Raw genomic sequence first — 18,914 nt, 5'->3', positions numbered from 1 at the left:
TGTGCAAAAAAGATAATGTGCATTGTATTTTATGTAAACATTAGTATAAGTAGGAAAGTGAAGGAAAAATGGACTATGCTAGACCATGAAAATATGTTTTACTTAATAGATCTGTGAAAGAATTCTAATCAGAAAGAGTGTAATAAGAAATAAAAGCATGAAACAATATATCATTATTGTTGCATAAAACTGGAGAAAATAATACTTCAGAGTATTATAGGAATATTGTTCTTTTAAATATAAAGGTTATTGTATCTCACTATTTCTGTCATGGTGAACCAATTTTCAATCTGACAGCGCTATTCATCTTGGCTAATTCATCTTGTGAATTAACATGTGGAACATCCTGAATTAAGCAACCAAGGCATCATTCTTGGCATCTCCAGAAAGAAGGTGATCCTAAGAAAGAATGCTTTTATGAATTCATGTAACTTCCTTCACTGACCCACACTAGCTGAATATTTCATTTGGGAAAACATATGGGCCCTCGAACAAGGAAAAGAGGGATTCAATCAGATAGGCACTGGCTTTTTCATCCTTAGGAAATAGTAGTTTGCTAGTACATTAAGTAAGGGTGTCTAGCTTACAGATTTTTATTTTTTTCTAATGATCCAGAATCTGTATTTTAAGCTTTTATGTGCTTATAAATTGTTTTCTGAAAAACATAGAAAAATAAGATCAAATTTGCTGTGTTCTAAACTGGAATCTGCATTTCATATGCTACTTAAATGGCTAAGGGAGATCTGTGAAATTACTAATGCTTACTAACTCTAGCTGTTTTTTCTCTCTACACATCTCTCTGTTGTATGTATTTCTGATTAAATTAAATGTATATTTAAATATTTAATGTTTCAGGTGTATTACACACTTAAGAATCATGTAATTAATTATTTTTGTTGCATAATGTTATTAAACTTGAACTTCTATTCTTTATCATTGTTAGAGTATTAATGCTATTCTATTATTATTTTTAAACAGACACACACAACATTGTATAAATCACTAGTAGTCTAGCAATGTGGCATTTTATAAGAACAGTGCATTAGTAAATTTCTTTTGGCTGGAGAACTGAATTGACTTTGAAATCCCTGTTTGGGATTTCATAGTAGCATTGGGCAATACTCATTCCACATGACATAAAGTTCCCAGTGTGCTTTCTCACATACTCTGCCATGTGCTACTGATAATAATGGATGGCAGTTTTGAAAGGGATCCTGTATGAAACTCTGTCTCCAGCAGCACTCTTTCTTAAAAAATATCTTCTGTCTGGCACCGAAGCTTTTAAAATAGCTTTTGAATGTCATCCAATTCAATAAATACTATTTTAAAGCTGTATCATAGGGCAAGGGGAGGGTTTTAAGGAAGTATTAGCATTTCATTTTCTAGCAGTATTCCCCCTCAGAATTGTTTCTCCCTACATTGCAGAAATCTTAAACTATCCAAATTAATATCAGTGTAAGATATTACAAAACTTTGCTTGGGACAGCTTCTAATTAAAAGGTCAGATACATCTGTAGAGAATGGATCAGAACTAGGAATTCAGGGAGAGCAGTATGGAACACTTGAGAAAGGAAATTGGGATTCTCAAAACTGCTTAAAAGTGATCTCTCTCCCTCTCCCTATCTACCTACCTGTTTACCTATGGTCTGAATTAGGTCCACAGATGAGGTTTCCAATGCCCATTGTTTACCTCAAAGAGAAAATTGTTTTTAGTCAACATTGCAGATTTTATATTTGAAACTGTTCAATAAAACCATACACTTTTCAGAGAAAAAAATTATCAGGGAATTAATTGCTGCAGTTAATTGGCATTAGAATGTATGAATTCTTTGAATCATCTTTAGAGAAGAGGACATGTTGCTGTTCTCTAGGCATACTTGAAAAGATATACCTTTTTGTTTTTAAACATTCAGAAAGCTTTTGATACATGAGTACTTTGGAAAAATATACTATCCTATGTAGCATTCTTACGGAGAATATTAGTGTCTGTGTAAATATTTGAATTTGGCTTCATCTTCTTGAAAGTATACAGAATGTAAGCACTGAGTTTCTCATAAAAAGAGAAAACGTATTTTAAAATGAAGTTACATTGTCATGATGATCAGCAAGGTCAGGGAACTTTGAATGCTTTTAAATTGAAAGCAGAAATGGGAACAAATATTTTTCTATCTGCTATGATTTGAAAGGCTTGGATAGGTTTAACAAACTTTAAAATCTCAGCCCTAGAATGAATTCTTTGTCATATCAATATTGTACTAAGTACCCTTTTGTATAGAGATTTAGTATCTAAAAGTTTTCTTTTGAGAAAAGCTCTTTTTTCCTTAGGAAATATTTCCTTCCTTTTTAAAAAAAACTTTATTAAGTGAAAGGAAGGGTTGTAAATTCCCCATAGCTTTTTGATCTATCCTACACATTCTGTTTTTTTTTTAAAAGCAGAGTCTAAAGCTTTTAGATAAAAACAATGCAGATATATCAATATCTGTTTTCGTGTGCTGCGTGTTATTGCAAAATAACTTGTGTGCTATAGATTTATGCAGTAAAACTGAGATGAGGTTATTCAAGACTGAAGCTCATAAACTCTAATTCTAGCCCTGAGCAAATCCTGGAGCTTGTAGCAGATTGCTGCCAGGAAGCTAGGTGGTTGATATATCCATAGCATTCCATGCTTGATGGTATAGTCCAATTCTTTGCACAAGAACTCACATGTAGCCATCTCATTTTATGGCTTACTACAAAATGTTAGAAAACATTTCCTGTGCTGATGTTTGACTATGCTGATGTTTAACTGACAGTTAAACATGAGCTATTTTCAAGGCAAATATATCTATGAATGCATCCCAGCTTTTTCAGTGAAGGCAGTACATTAAAACCTCTGTTATTGTTGAAGCATTCAGGAATTTGGTAAGAAAATATCTCTGAAAGGATGACCAATAGGTCATGGGCTATCTAGTATTTTACAAATCCTAAAATGGAGAACATAATATTTTAGAGATAAGCATTGAAAGAAAATCACAAAATTAGAAAGAAGTGGTTACATTTTTAGAGTACAAATGTCTGTACCTTTCAGTAGAAATTTTATCTTTCCAGAAATAATACTTTAGAGACTTTTTATAACAATATGGGAGATTATTTGTTGCGATAGCTAAGAGTAAAAAAAATGACCTAATGACGCATAATGTATTTATTGTTCACCTAAGACTCTATTATAGATCAGAAGGTTGTTTCTATTAAATTAAATTGCATTTTTTAGAAGAGATTAGTAGTAAAAAGAAGGAAACAAATCTGTCCAAAAGGAGAATAGTTTTCTCTTTGGTAAGATCAGCTGCATTATCCTTGTTTTGTATGTGTAATTGCTGTGGAGGCTTTTAGAAGGATGGAAATAGGTTTTAAATGTAAATATGTTTATTAAATTAATATGCCACATATCTTGTTGTTCTTGCCCTAATATTTTTTTATATATAAAGTTATAGTGATAATTTTTCTGTGTTTTGTTTCACATTCTGCTAAGAAAGATAGGGTAGAAATTTTGCTTATTCTATAAGCAAAACACTTTTCAAGCAAATACGTTGCATAATCTGAGATTATCAACAGATTTATTTATTTACTCATTCATTTGTTCATTCGTTCGTTCGTTCATTCATTAAATTTATATGCCGCCCATCTCACTTGAAGATTAAACTGTGTATAATAGTTTTGATAACTGTCAAAATTTGTCAAATTATGGTACCCAACACATTTTTATTTTGGATCTCCTATCTGAGGTTTTATCTCTCCTTTATTTATTTGCATTTTGAGAGCACAATAGGCCTTTCTGGAATCGGATGTTACAAGAGTGGCACACTTGTATCTTTTTCCTACTTCTGTAGCAGCTAATAATCTAAAATGCATGATATAACATCAGTATGTTTCCCTGCTTTATTTCACTGGCTATGGTTAATAGAAACAGAAAGAGTGGTGACATTATGTCATATGTTTTATATTAATAGACATTACCAAGTGAGTCAGGGTGTGGAGATAGAATAAAGTGTGGCTAATGTAACATACATAGTGTCTGTTTCCTTCCTAACATTACTTCAAATGTTTTATGCATGAAGATATATCCACTAGCTTCAGATTGACAGAACATAGTTATTCATTGATTAAAAACCATTATATTGTAATGTTTTGTCAAAAAGATTCCTGGAAAAAGTTTATAAATATAAGTAGTACGAGAGTGCTGCTTGCAAAGTTACAGTCAAATGATATTCATAGAAGGAGAGCTGTGTTAGTCTGTGGCAAAAAACATCAGGAGTCTAGTAGGACTTTTTGTGATTAATACTTTTTATTAAAAGATATGAGCTGAAATGATGAGTTCATTTCATCAGATTCAGTCAGTTGATGAACTGATGAAACTGATGAAGTGAGGTGCATCGCATGAAAGTTTTTGCCTTTTAAAATAATGTGTTAGTTGGAAAATATGCCAACAGAATTCTTCTGGTTTTTAGTCAACAGATATAAGGAAAATGGGATGGGAGGAAAAGGAAGAAAGAAATAGTTTCAGTCATCAGTAATCATTATTGTATAGAAATGGGTGCACTATTGATACCATGGAAAAGAAGAAAGTAGAGCAATTCAAATGACTATTTTGATTATCTTGAACCATGTTTCTAAACTATAATTTGCTATGGACATGATAGACTGCTTGTCTGAAAATCAGTCTTCCAATCTTCTTACAGGACTGGGGGAAAAGAAGTGTATGAACTTGTGGCTTTTACTTGTAAGACTAAACTATTGAGCATTGGTCCTAAGCTGATCCACTGTTCTGTTTTATTGATAATGACTGGCAGTCTGATACAAGCTTTCCAAGGCATGAGTTGAAAGGAGCTGTTCAGTCCTATTAACTGAACTGGGGATAATCTTGCACAGCAAAGCATGTATTTTCTCATTATGTTAGGACTCTTCCATTGTCACTTTTGCTTCTTACTGCCAGTGAAGTAGAATTATGCATATTTTTGATAACACGTTTCAGGAAAAGTAATACAAATATCCTGGTTTTTTAAAAAATGAACACTTAGTTGCAAGTTATATTTGCTAGTGAGCCATTTTTGCACCTATTATGAGGCACAAAAGAAGATGGAAGGACAAACAAGACATGAAAGATACCTGAGCCTTGGTTGAATATGATAAATAAACATAGGCCTCGTCCTCACTGGTTGCAGATTAAAAGAGATTTGGTGCAACATAAGCAACCTGTTTCAATCTTACTGCTGGTTTAATTGCTCCTCCCAGTGTGCCCATTGGATAATTTCTAGATGTGGTAAGGTTTGTGTAATCCTGTTTCGTTCTTGACACTTAGAAAGAGCAAACCAATCTACACTTCTGAGCTGGGGCTTCTTTATGGAGCATGAGTTCTTGCAGTGTGGAACAAGAACATGTCTTTTTAAACTTTGCAGGGCTAATATGCAAAGCAAGACTAGAGGAAGTGCATTGGTAGGGGGGATCACCCTTTTCTTTCTGCTCTAATACACCCATCCTATTTCATTCCTTCAAAGCCAAGACAAATCCCCCACCCACTCTTATCGCCTGCAAAGCAGTATATCCAATAGCAGAATGTGAGTCCAACCCAATTTCAGATTCCTTCTTGCAGTCCTTTATTGTCTTTCACAAAAAGTAGTTATGTCCAGAACAGCTCTACTGGTGCTGATGAACTCTACTCCTCCTATTCTCCAACCTCTACTCAGCCTCAGCCAATAGCAACAGATATCCAGCATAGCATGCAACACCTAAAATGCAGCTGCTGGAAACAATTGGAATTTCTTCCAGAGCAGACTCAAAACATAGGTCTTCTGTTTGAGAACAAGATGCTTGAGAATGCAGTTTTGAGTTCTAAAGCTTTTGGAATTAGTGTTTTGCAGACTTAATACATTCTGCACATTCATGGATAATACCAGAGCTTTTTTTGTCATAGAACGCCCAGAATGGGGTTCTGGCACTTTTTTTGGATGGAACCTTGTAGGGTAGGCAAGGTGGGTTGTATGACATGTGTGAGTTCTGGCACCTTTTTTTTTTTTTTTTACAAAAAAACCACTAGATAATACTATTTGTAAAATGCCTGGAAGTTCCCTTACAAGAACAATCAAATGTGTCCAAAATTTATATCAACACAATTTGAGGTCTATTATTAAAAATAATAGCAAACTAGAGCTTTTCTGTAGTCTAGCTTTAAACATTTAAACATGTTGTGAGTTCCGTTAAGGCTAAGCAAAATAGTTTATACTGCAAAATAAAGTTTGTCTAGTGCAGTGGTTCTCAACCTTTCTAATGCCGCGACCCCATAATACAGTTCCCCATGTTGTGGTGACCCCCAACCACTTATACATCACCGGGTGCCAGGGGCGTGGCCAAAGAAAAGGGGGAAAAAATGGCGGACAGCCTTGTTTGGCGACCCCCGTGAAATGGTCGTTCGACCCCAAATGGGGTCCCGACCCACAGGTTGAGAACCACTGGTCTAGTGTGTTGAGTTTTTTCCATAGTTAGGGCTGAACTCTAATCCTTAGATTGGTTCCACATATGGGCATAAGTTAAAATGATTATTTGTAAGTCTGCCCATGTCATGGAGACATGAAAACATAAAATAAATTAGACTTCTTTGCCCTTCATTCATTAAATAGTGATTAATCAAATTGGGAAAGTTAAAGGCTTATTATAACTTTGAACTCTTCTTGAAACTCATTATTAGACTTGCCTCTTTCTGTTTCAGGTCCAGATTTTATCAATGCTTTTTCTTGAGACATGGTATATAAAATAAAAAATTAATTTCAAAGTATGTTTTTACCAAAAACATTACTCTTTAGAAAGCTAATACATGAAGCCATTCTGTTTATTATTAAAAAGAGGAAAAGGGAAGAAGTTTCTTTTGGTATTTTGTTTAAAGTCTAGAAAAGTCTCAATATATGAAATATCAGTTGCATTGCCTTTATAGCTAGGCCAATATTGTGTCTTTTTTTTTTTTTTAAGAAAAAAGACTTTGAAATTAAATAACTGCTTCTAAAATCATCAACCAGAAAATGTTATTTAATTGTGTTTTCTTCTTAGAGTTTTTTTTTATTAATTTTGCTAGTTCTTTAATGCTTATATTAAACTAATCGAATCTAAGTTTAGGCTTTGGCATAATATTTCCCAAATGTGAAACAGCATCTATTACATAAGACTAATGTTCTTGGTACAGAACACAAAACTCGTACAGTATATAAAATTACAAGACAATCTGTTTGATATATTTAAATAAGTTCTTTTGTATATAGTTGATATAAAGCAGTAAGGAAAATAGATTCTCAAGATAATGTTTACTGGGTTCTATTTTTGTCAGTGAAAGTAATAGTTTTGCATGTTTTTATTACAATACTGACCTTATTAAGAGAACACAATAATGTGGGAATTATAAGTAGGCGTTTGGTTCTGGTTAAGACCTAGTTTTGCCAAAGCTGAATAGCCATTTAGCAATCTGTTAGAACTGATTGATAATTTATAGTGGAGTCTACTTGAAATATATTGTTATATAACCACCTGTTGTGTATTGAATCTATAGATTGCTTATAGAAATAAAAATACATTTAAATAGTATAAAAAGTTATAAAATAAACAATGAAGTAGTAATAAAACACATAATAGGACAATGGCAAGAACCTGTTCAGCTGCCCCATTATGGGCTTTCAAATGCTGAGGTGAATGTTTTCATGTGAAACCATTTTTATTGATTAATAAATTGCAGAATTACAAAATACATCACAGCTGAATATCATTCTACATATATCTTGTTGAATATTCCTTCAGGCCTAAGATTGAGGAGAAAACCAAAGAGTTCAAATTAAGACTGTTTCAGTCAGAATTTTTATTTCTTGGACTAGAAACATTCTGGAGGAAGCAAATTTCTATCCATGCAGTATTTTCTCAATGTAGGAAAGAAAAGCAGACAAGAGAATTATGCATGTGCAAAATGAATTCTGTGCCTAAACAAATTTTCATGCTTTTAGGTGTAGCCTGTGGACAAATAGATTTGATATTTTTTTGAATGAGGGTTTGTATTGATTATTTGCCATCACATTAGTGTTAACTCTTAGTGACCATGTAGACAGATTTTTTTCCCCTATGATGATTGGTCTCTAACTTCATTATTCAGGTCTTCCAATGGTGCTCTCATCATCACTGTAACTGAGTCCATGCATCTTGTTACTGATTGCCCTCTTTCCTTCCTTCCACCTTTTTCCAGCATCAAAGCTTGGTCATTTGTGACTCAAGTGAAAACTCTGAGTTGATTTGTTTGATGAACCATTTGTTTGTTTTCTTGGCTGGCCACAGTATTCTCAGGAATCTTCTCCAAAACCAAAAGTTCAAAAGCGTCTTTAAACTGTTTAACCTTTGCCTGCTTCTTTAAAGTCCAATTTTCATTTCCATAGACTGGGGAATAACTACTATTTTGATATTTGTAGGTATAGACCAGTGATGGTGAACCTTTTAGAAACCGAGAGCCCAAACTGCAACCCAAAACCCAGTTATGCATCGTCGGGTGCTGGGTGGGTGTGGCCCATTGGGTGGGTGTGACCCATTGGATGGGTGTGGCCCATTGGGTGGGCATGGCTGTGGTGGTAACGGCAGACTGGGTGGGACTAAAAAGTTCAATCAATCAATTCCAACTTTGAAAGATCTTTTTTTTTCCCATGAGAAGTTGAAATTGACTGATTGATTGAACCCCCCCCCCTTTTTTTGCACACGGCAGCGGAGGCCTAAAGCGAAAAGGTTTTATAAAACCCAGCTGAAGGCCTAGGACTGGGGCAACAGCATGCGTGCCCACAGAGAGGACTCTGAGTGCCACCTCTGGCACCCGTGCCATAGGTTCTCCATCACTGGTATAGACACATCAAGGTGTCTGAACAACTTTTCCCATTTTTCTTCATGGCCACTCTACCAATTGCTAGTCTGCAGCAGACTGTTCTGCTGTTGACTGTTCCTTTACTGATAATGATTGATCCTAAAATGCAGAAGCTGTCTGCCACTTCAATGTATTAATCAAGGAAATATCAATTTTAAGGGTGGTTGTTGTACTTATTGTCATTTGCTTGATTTTTTAAAATCTTTTTTTTAAATCTTAGTCCTGCTTTTTTACTAGGCTCCTTGACTTTTATTAGTAGTCATTGTAGTTCTTTTGCATTTTCAGCATTAGTGTCATATGCATAGTGCAGGTTATTGATGTTTCTTCCTCACCACACTCATCTTCCAATCCAGCTTTTCTTAATGTATTTTTAATATATAGGTTGAATAGATAAGGGGAGAGCATGCAGCATTGTCTATTTAGAGCCGCTCTGTTTCGCTATATATTCTGTCTGTACCATGGCTCGGCTTTGACTTGTAGATTTGTCTTGAGAACAATGATATTTAAACTTTTGATTTATAAACTCTCTGTGACATTCTAATGCAGTGTCAGTCAGTGTAATCTACTGTGCTTATAAGTTCATGTATCCTCCCTTCCATTTCCAATAGCAAGCCATAATTTCCTTTGATTTTTAAATTGGTAAACCAGGTGTTTGCTTTTCAGGAATACCTATTAGGTATGTCTATACATTAGGTATGGCAAATCTGGCTTTGCCTGGTTTCTAAGTTTTCCATTAATGAAGTCTGATTCATTCCATTCCTATCTCAAGTTCAGAGATTTCTTTTTAAAACAGTTTGTAGTAACATTTGAGTTTCTAATACATGTTTCCTTAAATGTAAGTATAGTTTACCCACGTTATAAATAGAAGAACCATTTTTATTCAGGACTATTTGCAGTAGGACTTCATGTTTTGACGGTCTTTCTATCTGATACTCAACTTCTTGGGTAAATGAAAATTAAATCACAATGGCTTATTTGGAAATAAATAATGTCAGATAGCTTTGTTGTGTACAAAATGCACACATGTTCTCTGTTTAATTGGAGGTGCTGTACAGTATGGATTTTTTTTATTGCTTCAGTCTATAAATTGGGAAAAAAGACAGTACATATACTCTTTGACTTATGATCACAATGAAGACAGTAATTTCAGTTGTAAGTTGTTGTGGTGATTATGTGACCAGCTTGATTTTACAACTGTTTTACAGTGTTGTAAAGTGAGTCACTGTAGTTGTAAAGTGAATCACATGGTTGTTAAGCAAATCACATTTTTGTTAAGCAAATCCATTCTTCTGAATAGGCATTTTTTGCTAAAAGTGGCAAAAAACATTGCAAATCATAGTCAAGTGATTGTATGATGCTGAAAATAGTCCTAAATGCAAGCCAGTTGCTAAGCACTTGAAAGTCAATCACATGACCATGGGAGGGGGCAGCAGTCACAGCTTCAAGTAGCTATTAAAACGTCTGTTGTAATTTTGAATGGTTGTTAAATGTCTAGTTGTAAGTCAAGGACAACCTGTAAAAAAGTGTACAAAAACATGACAGGGATTGCACAAACATCTTAATCCAGCTGAGGCTGGATGCCACCTGTATCTATGGGGAGGATGCTATTTCAGTGGACTGGGCACAGAGAAAACATGCTTCCTCAGTCCCACAACATGGCAACATTTAATTTAGGGGACCTGGAGTACACATTCCCTGAGTGTACTGGGTGGGCAAAAATGATTGGAGATGGCTGTATGGTTGTACAATTCTTTCATATGTAATAGCTTCATTAGATTTTCTATAGTAATTCTACCTGTCAGAAGCTTTTGTCCGCATGAATGCCTATGGTGCCTATTTCCAATTAGCTTGTTAAGAAAACTTGACAATACCCCATTTCTACATTTCTGGCTGGTCAGATGCAGAGGAAAGGCACAAGGTGAAGTTGTAAGGGGAATTTTCCAATTGATTCTATGTCCCTTTGTGCTGCTTTCAACCTGTCAACCTATTTTTTTGGGACATGAGTTTAACACGCTTTTGAACACTGAACCCGTGTTCAGAAATAACCTATTTCAACAAGATGACAGATGACTAAACTTGCTGTTTGATTCTCTTGCTTACACTTGGCCAGTACCAACTCACCATAAAGCCAGTAAGAGTGATTTGGATTTGATTTTCCTGCTGACAGTTGATGCTTCATGAGAAGGTTTCAGCCCTTTGACGTAGACTGGAATAGGAAGCCAAACCTATGCAGTCTAATACTACTTTTATTATAAGATTATAAGAGCAGAATTCTTTAAGTGTGAATGTATTTTTCCCTCTCCCTCCTTTTATCTTTGTTAGATCTAAGGAGAGTCTTGCTTGAGAAGCTTTGTTGGGTTACAGTTTTGTCCCAGACTCAGATTTCCTATATCTGACATTGTCTTAGTATCAGCTCTTCCTTCTTTCCATTATAGAAGGAGAAATGCATAAATTACATTCCTTAACTTCTCCTGCATTATAACTATAAGGACAATATCACCTGACAACCTCTTTATTGAGAAGTTGTTGGAGAATCAAATTCTGTGCCATCTTATCTTGGCAGGTCAAGAATTAGTGGGTTGCACTTCATTGTGAGTATCTGACTGTGCCCTAAGAAGAATCAATACTTTTATTTTCTTCTTTCTACTTTAAGCAAGAACTCCCGGCCATATTTTCAAAGTATTATATGAAGCATACCTACAGTACAATTTTGCAAGCAATATCCTGGAAGGTCAGATGTTAAGTTTGCGGACAGTAAGCAAACAAGAAGAGTAATGATATTTCACACATCAATTTTTACCTTGAACATGCTCTGCATGTATTTTCTTAAGATAGAATATAGTCTTTCTCCAGGTATAATTATTTTCAAAAATAGCAGGATATTGGAACTAGACAAAACTGAATATCAAAGAGAGCTAAGAAGTGTTCATCCATAACTAATAACGCTAAAAAAAGTGCATGTCTGCAGCACTGTAACAAAAAGGACTTGCAGCAGGTGTTTATGTGCAAAAGCACTGAGCGTTTTGGAAACACCTGTGTTTCTGGACTGTTTGCCAGGACAATTTCTTCATTTTTAAGAAAGTAGAGACAACCGTGATTGTAACACAATTGCAGTCTAACACTATTTGTTCCTTATAATAGAATTTTTCAAGCTGTGTTTGAAAATTTGAGGGGGAAAACAAGGAAAAGAAAGGGAAAAAAAAGATAACCTCTGTGCAGCCAATTTTCCAACACTAGAGTTTTGCCTGTTGAACAGAGATCCCAGGAATTTTTTAAACACTCTGTGGCTTGGAAAAGTGCTTTATAAAATCCTATTTATTTGACTCAAGATTTTTTATTCATTCTCAGTGTAACTTGGTTGACATGTCTCCATTATCAGCCATATTTCTGACACCTGAAATTTTGTTTCTCTAGCTTTCTTGCCTGATGAAACATTCTAGCATTTTGAAAGCGTAAGGCAATTTTCTAAAATTTGATCTGAACTCTTTAAGGTCCCACTTGCTTTTATGGGTAGATCTAATGACCAATATGGTCACTGCTGGTTTTTGAAGTAGAACTTCTTTTTCTGACCTAATGTTGTGTCGGATTTGTTTAAGATGACTTAATTTACAATGACTGTTAAACCAACCAACTAAGCCAGTGATGGAGAACCTATGGCACGGGTGCCAGAGGTGGCACTCAGAGCTCTCTCTGTGGGCACGCGCGCCATCGCCCCAGTCCTAGGCCTTCAGCTGGGTTTTGTAAAACCTTTTCGCTTTAGGCCTCCACTGCCGTGTGCAAAAAAAAAAGAGGGGGGTTCAATCAATGTCAATTTCAACTTCTCATGGGAAAAAAAAAGATCTTGCAAAGTTGTAATTAATATTGATTGAATTTTTTAGTCCCACCCAGTCTGCCGTTACCACCACAGCCACACCCACCCAATGGGCCACACCCACCCAATTGGCCACACCCACCCAATGGCACCCGACAATGCATAAGTGGGTTTTGGGTTGCAGTTTGGGCACTTGGTTTCTAAAAGGTTCACCATCACTGGACTAAGCCATAGTTAATTGAAGTATGATTTACTCGATTAACCCTGTGCCCAATTAACCAGACATACTGAACCATAAATTAATCACACTGAGTTCACAGACCACACCAAACTATACAACTATATTTTACCCTGGAATATTACTTGAGTATAAACTAGGTTTGACTGGAGAGAAGTTTCGCTGTGCTTGTTATCCATTTCTCACTTTTCATATTCCATCAATTATAGTAAATATATAGTAAATATAGTACATATTACAACTCCAGTTAATTTTACTCCCAAGTAAGTATAAAAAGCAGGTCTTAAGGGTTCCTCATCTGTAATTATATAATCTCTAGAAATTATCCCCTTTAAGAGAAGCAACTTTTTTGTTGGCAAGGGGAATACAACATAAAGAGCCAGCTCTGAAGACATATGGTACAACGAATGAGCTTTGTACGTTATAATGCATGATAAGAGTATAGGCTCTATTTATACTGCAGCATGTTTAGCACCAGATTGTGAATTCTTAATACCGAAACAATGGCATGTTTTTAACATTTCTGTTCTCTTTGTGATATGTTTTAGGCATTCTGTGTCAAGCAATAAATACTTCTCTTTAGCAGCCTTTCCATAACAGTTCTGGTCCAGCAAATGTTTAGTAACCTGTTCTAAAAGAGTATACAGCACTTTTGATTTGTTTCCATAAAGATGCTTTAGAATGAATGGAAGCACAAATATTACACCTGTCTTGCAACCAGATACTATTTTTGTGCCCCAGAACAGTGACATGCTTTTTTGGAGTTCGAATTTGAAGTATAAGCCTAGTATATACAGCCTGCATTAAACTAGATTCCATTGTTATTCTCAAATAGCTCAGAGAGCCACTGCCAGTCAATGTAGTATATTATATTAAGCATGAAGAGCCAGTAATTTTTAGGTTCTTTTTAATTCAAAACCAAAATTATATATTTAAAGGACTTAAAATTAGATTTGCAAGCTGCCCAACTTTAAACTCTCCATACTTACAATAAATGTTCTTGAGAATATTCTGCTATTGTAATAAATATAAAATAATTGGTGAACTTCCTGGATATAGGTTTGGATACAAATATATAGATAGAAATATGTGTTTATGATTATTTCATGGTTTTTTTTTGTTTGCAGGAATAATCAAACTTGGGAAATGGAATCCTCTTCCATTAACTTATATGACAGATGCACCTGATGCAACAGTAGCTGACATGTTACAAGACGTCTATCATGTTGTGACACTGAAAATTCAATTACAGAGGTGGGCACTTCTGAACATCTGCCCTTTTCTAATCCTGAGTTGTTCTGTCAATCACACCATTGCTACTGAGATTAACACATGCTATCTTCATTAATTTCTGAGCTCATTTTGAAGTGGGAAGCACAATATAAGAAGGGAATTGCAACTGGCAGTTTTTGCTTGGTGATTTTTTAACTAGACATTGGAATACAGACAGATGTAGTCAGTCTTTAAAAAAGATTTTTCCACAGATAGAATAATTCCATAAGGCCCGATTAAATGTTTACACATTCTACCTGAGAAATATATAGTTTAGAAAGGTTTTGAGGTTTTAAGCAGAAATCCAGGAATAAATTTTGGGCTTAAAGGCCCTTGTCCTTATGTTGCAATCTGCTATGGTACAATTGTCGAGAACTTATTCAGCCAGTGATAGGAAGCATAAATATTTGCTCAGTTCTGTATTTAGTTATTTATGTTCAAATCTTCCTAGATTCTAGATAGTAGCTGGAAGAAATTTCTAAACTGTATACAAGAATGACATATAAAATATGTATGTCCTGTTCTTAGTTGTGTTTGGCTTTACAGAGCAACATAGCTTTTGCATGTAAAGAACAGCTATGTTTGCATGCAATACTTTCCATCTGTCTATTCTCTTGTTCTCTGTCTTTGCAGTTGTTCAAAGCTAGAAGATTTGCCAGCAGAACAGTGGAACCATGCCACAGTCCGCAATGCCTTAAAGGAATTGCTAAAAGAGATGAATCAGAGCACGTTAGCCAAAGAATGCCCTCTCTCCCAGGTCAGTGCCTCTATTGGTAGTAGAGGAACTATATCCCATAAAATGTAATATAGTATGAAAGAATAAAAGTAGAAAAAAAAATCTCTGCAACTATAGTTTTCCTGTGAGTGCAAGATTTTAGTATTATATTATAGAAGTATTATAGAAGAATGACAAGATAAGCTGAAAATTTGAGAGGGATACCATCATGTTTATGATGCCTGTTCTGCATTTTACTTTTCTTTCTCTTTTTTATTACAGTATATATTCAGTCTGGATGCACATGCCTCTATTAGGTCAAGTTATCAATATTGAGCATATTCCAAGATACAAAAACCCTTCTCTTCCAAGCACCCAAAAATGTTTATAAATCAAAATGCAATTCCTGGTATATTTTTGCTTATATGTCTTGATTTAGCACACTGATACACAAAGCACTATTATTGCAATGATAAAAAGTTCATTTGTCAGCATTTTAACAATTAGCAAAAAAGGTATTTTGAGATACCTTTTTTATATCTCTTACTAAATATTGTGCAAAATTTTTGAGGAATGTTCTTACATTTTTTGATGTTTTCTTTAGAATGAAATGTTCTTGAGTAGGACTATGCAAAGCATTTGAAGGAGATGCTTCACAATACATATTAGTATGAATGAAACACCGCTCTTCAAATGTGCAAGGTTTATGCTTCAAAAGCTGTTCTCAGTTATCTATGTTTGCACAAACAATATTTGCAAAGAACCAACTATAAAGTGAAATGATCATGTATACACATGCGTATGAGATGACAAGGAACTCTTTTCTAGGAGTTGTGCAAAAGATACAACTTCTGTAAGAAGTCTGAAAGAAATGCTTCATACACACTGATGTATGTTTTCAAATATTTCTTTCAAATGCTTTGCACAATTCTATTGTTAACCAATTTAGGATTGCTTAGGCAAGTTCTTTTCAAACAATGGGCCTTGTAGTATTTCAGAATAAAGTGTTTACTTATTTTTTTTCTGTTTCCAAGGGCTTTTTCCTTTCATTGGATCAACAGCACATCATATCCTAGAGACACATTCCCTTTCTATTTAATATATTCAGTTCAAGTGCATATTTATTTAATCAAGTTGTCTATGGTCCATTAAAACATTACAAACAAAAAATACACATTGTGTTTCTGAGGACAGATGAGGACAGATTTATATTGTTGGCAGTAGCAATAGACAATAACATAAGAACAATGTAGAATCCCTCCAAAAGTTCTTCTAGTCCAGCATTCTATATAACAGTATTCAACTGGGAACATTTGGACAGCCTATAAGTATAGACAGCAGAGCAATAGCCATTTTGCACTGTAAACATTCTAACAATTGATAATCGGGAACTAATATACAGTCATCAAGACTGGCAGCCATTGATAATAGGTCTTCCATTAATTTATCTAGTCTTTCCCTAAAGTTGTATAAATCACCATCTCAGAAAATAGCAAAATTTAATTTTAATTTTAATTTAAGTATGTGTTGAATAAAAAGTATCTTTTATTCCTAATTCCTTTGTTTTTATTTCACTGGATGACCCAACATTTTAACACAAAAGAAACTTCTCTTGTTTGCATTTTCCATACTTAGCACAGTTTTATGTACCTGTAGTTTCTCCTCTTACCTGCCTTTGCTCTAAACCATAGTTTCAATTTGGTTGTTTCCAGATCTGTGGACCTCAACTCCAAAATTTTTTGCATTAGTTTGGCTGTTACTGAGAATTTTGGGAATTCATTCCCACATATGGAAGTTGCTTAGGTCAAAATACTGATAAACATTCTCTCTCTCTTAGTAGTGCTATTGTAACCCACCAATGATTTCAGTTGTTCTTTTCTTTAGTTTGACTAAATGTGCGATATCCTTGTTATAGTGATTACAGTGGCTGTGACTGATCAACATATGACATGTTATTCTAGATGCAATCACAAAAAAATTACATAAAAACATTATTTACAGTTTTATCTCCAGTTCTCTCTGAATTATTTCAAATTGTGTCTTTTTTTGGGCAGTTGCACTTTGGACATCCATTTTCAAAATTAACTTTTTGTTCTTAATTTTTAAATTATACAAAAAGCAAAATATAATTTCTTGAAATTGTAATGGGAAGTTTGAACAATATAAATTTATAGGAAGTTTAATTTTATTGTTTTTATTCTGTGGTAAAATTTGAATTAAAATAGTTTCACTTGCCCCCCAAAAAGTTTATATTTGGCATAGTGAAGTAAGTTGAAAGATTAAAAGTTAAAATTGGAATTTTAAATGGTGTGAATCTTCATATCTGTCTGGAGACTGCTTTTTAATTCTCATATTAAATTTGTACATTCTTGCTGTCTTCATTAAGGTTATCAAACAACACTGCTCCAGAAACAAAATATTTGAAAAATATATTGATCTATTGAAACCTTTGAACCAAGCTAGTTATTTGCTTTATCAATCAGTAAAGCTTCATATTTGATTACTCGAGCATTTTTTGCTACATTTTTTAATGAAAACTTTCTGAAATTTGATTTTTATGTCATTTTTTAACACAATACTTTTAAAATGTGTTTGAAAGAATGAATGTTACTCATTAGTTAATAACTATAGTTATATAATCATATATGTGTAATCATTCACTTGTTATAAAACATGCAGTTCTCTGTTTTTTACAAGATCTCTGTCAAACAGATAATAATTATTTTTTATTATCAGTTCTTTACAGAACTTAATGTTCTTTTAGGCAAACCTTTGCTAAAAAAAGGGTTTTTAATATATGATTTAATTTGTTTTTCGCTTAACAAAAATGAGGCAGACCTTCAAGGAAAATTTATAATTCAATTAGTTATCAAATTCATACTTTAAATACAAAAGATTCACTGTTTAATCCTAGAATCTATATGGAGGGATAGGAAGAGTCCTGTCTAAATTCAAAAGTCATTGCACATCTATGTTAACGGTAGTAAAGTAAATGAGAAAAAATCAGAAAGAACCTAGTAGCAGGTTTGCTAACTATCACATTTTATTAAAAGGCATAAGGATTCATTAGCTCAATTCAGAAGCTAAGACATTTTCTGTGTCTGTTCTGTATCTGCTGGATGTGCAGTTCCTCATTAGTGGAAAGGCTCTCTTCATCTTGGTTCTTGGGATTTCCCTGTCCTGCTGAAATAAAATGCTGTGACATCGAGCTGCCATTCCACCATTGCAGCAAAAGAAGAATATGGGAAAGGATCAGTTACTACTTAGCTTCTGTATTTACTACTTCCCCAGAGATAGTGCTGGCTAGCTGAAAAATAGATGAAAATCTAGCAGAGAACTGCCCAGCAGGATGAAGATAGCAGTCTAGGAGGCAAAACTGGCAGCCATTTAGTCATACCCACTGAGTTTTTGTGCAAAGCATACCAATTTGCTATACTTCTAAAGGATGCCTCTGATAAACATACTCTAAATCTCATGGTTGGGATTTTATTACATAATATTAAAAGATGCCATTCTGCCATGCGTGGAACCTATTTTAGTATTCTTAAATGGTTATAATGTGTTAAATTATTTTTAAAATAATAATTTTTCAAATAATTTGTTTTGTTTGCTCTAATATAAATTTTGAGATATGTGAATAGATATCATGCAAAATAATTCGATAATTTGATTATCCAGAACTCTGAGATTGGTTTTACAATATTTTGATTTACCATGAAATCCTAAAGAATTTCAGATATTAGGCATATCTGTATTCTTACATAAATATGATATTTTAATACAAACCTGATTTTTACTGAATATACCATAGTCATATATTTTCTTTTTTCAAACTTAGTACATTCTTTTTCAACTGTGATTATGCACAATTATGTTGAAGAACCTCTACTGCCTCAAGGGTAGAATGAGGAGATTATAGTTACAGGTAGCTCTGTAATTGTAACAACCATTCATTCAGTGATAATTCAAC

At 34.2% G+C, this 18,914-nt stretch overlaps 1 protein-coding gene across 2 annotated transcripts in view; it reads left to right on the top strand.

Annotated features, from left to right (window-relative positions):
* Positions 1 to 18,914, top strand: part of SATB2 (SATB homeobox 2) — a 132,271-nt gene that overhangs the window by 34,848 nt on the left and 78,509 nt on the right. For both annotated transcript variants that reach the window (XM_039353468.1, XM_039353460.1), the window contains exons 4-5: positions 14,085 to 14,211; positions 14,863 to 14,986. In XM_039353468.1, the coding sequence (XP_039209402.1) occupies positions 14,085 to 14,211; positions 14,863 to 14,986 (251 nt within the window). The remainder of the gene's footprint in view (positions 1 to 14,084; positions 14,212 to 14,862; positions 14,987 to 18,914) is intronic.

The sequence above is a fragment of the Crotalus tigris genome, unplaced genomic scaffold (genome assembly GCF_016545835.1).
Source record: "Crotalus tigris isolate CLP2741 ecotype Arizona unplaced genomic scaffold, ASM1654583v1 scf7180000017568.12009008, whole genome shotgun sequence".
In the NCBI taxonomy this organism is placed as follows: Eukaryota; Metazoa; Chordata; class Lepidosauria; order Squamata; family Viperidae; genus Crotalus; species Crotalus tigris.
This window is presented reverse-complemented; position numbering and strand designations above follow the sequence as displayed.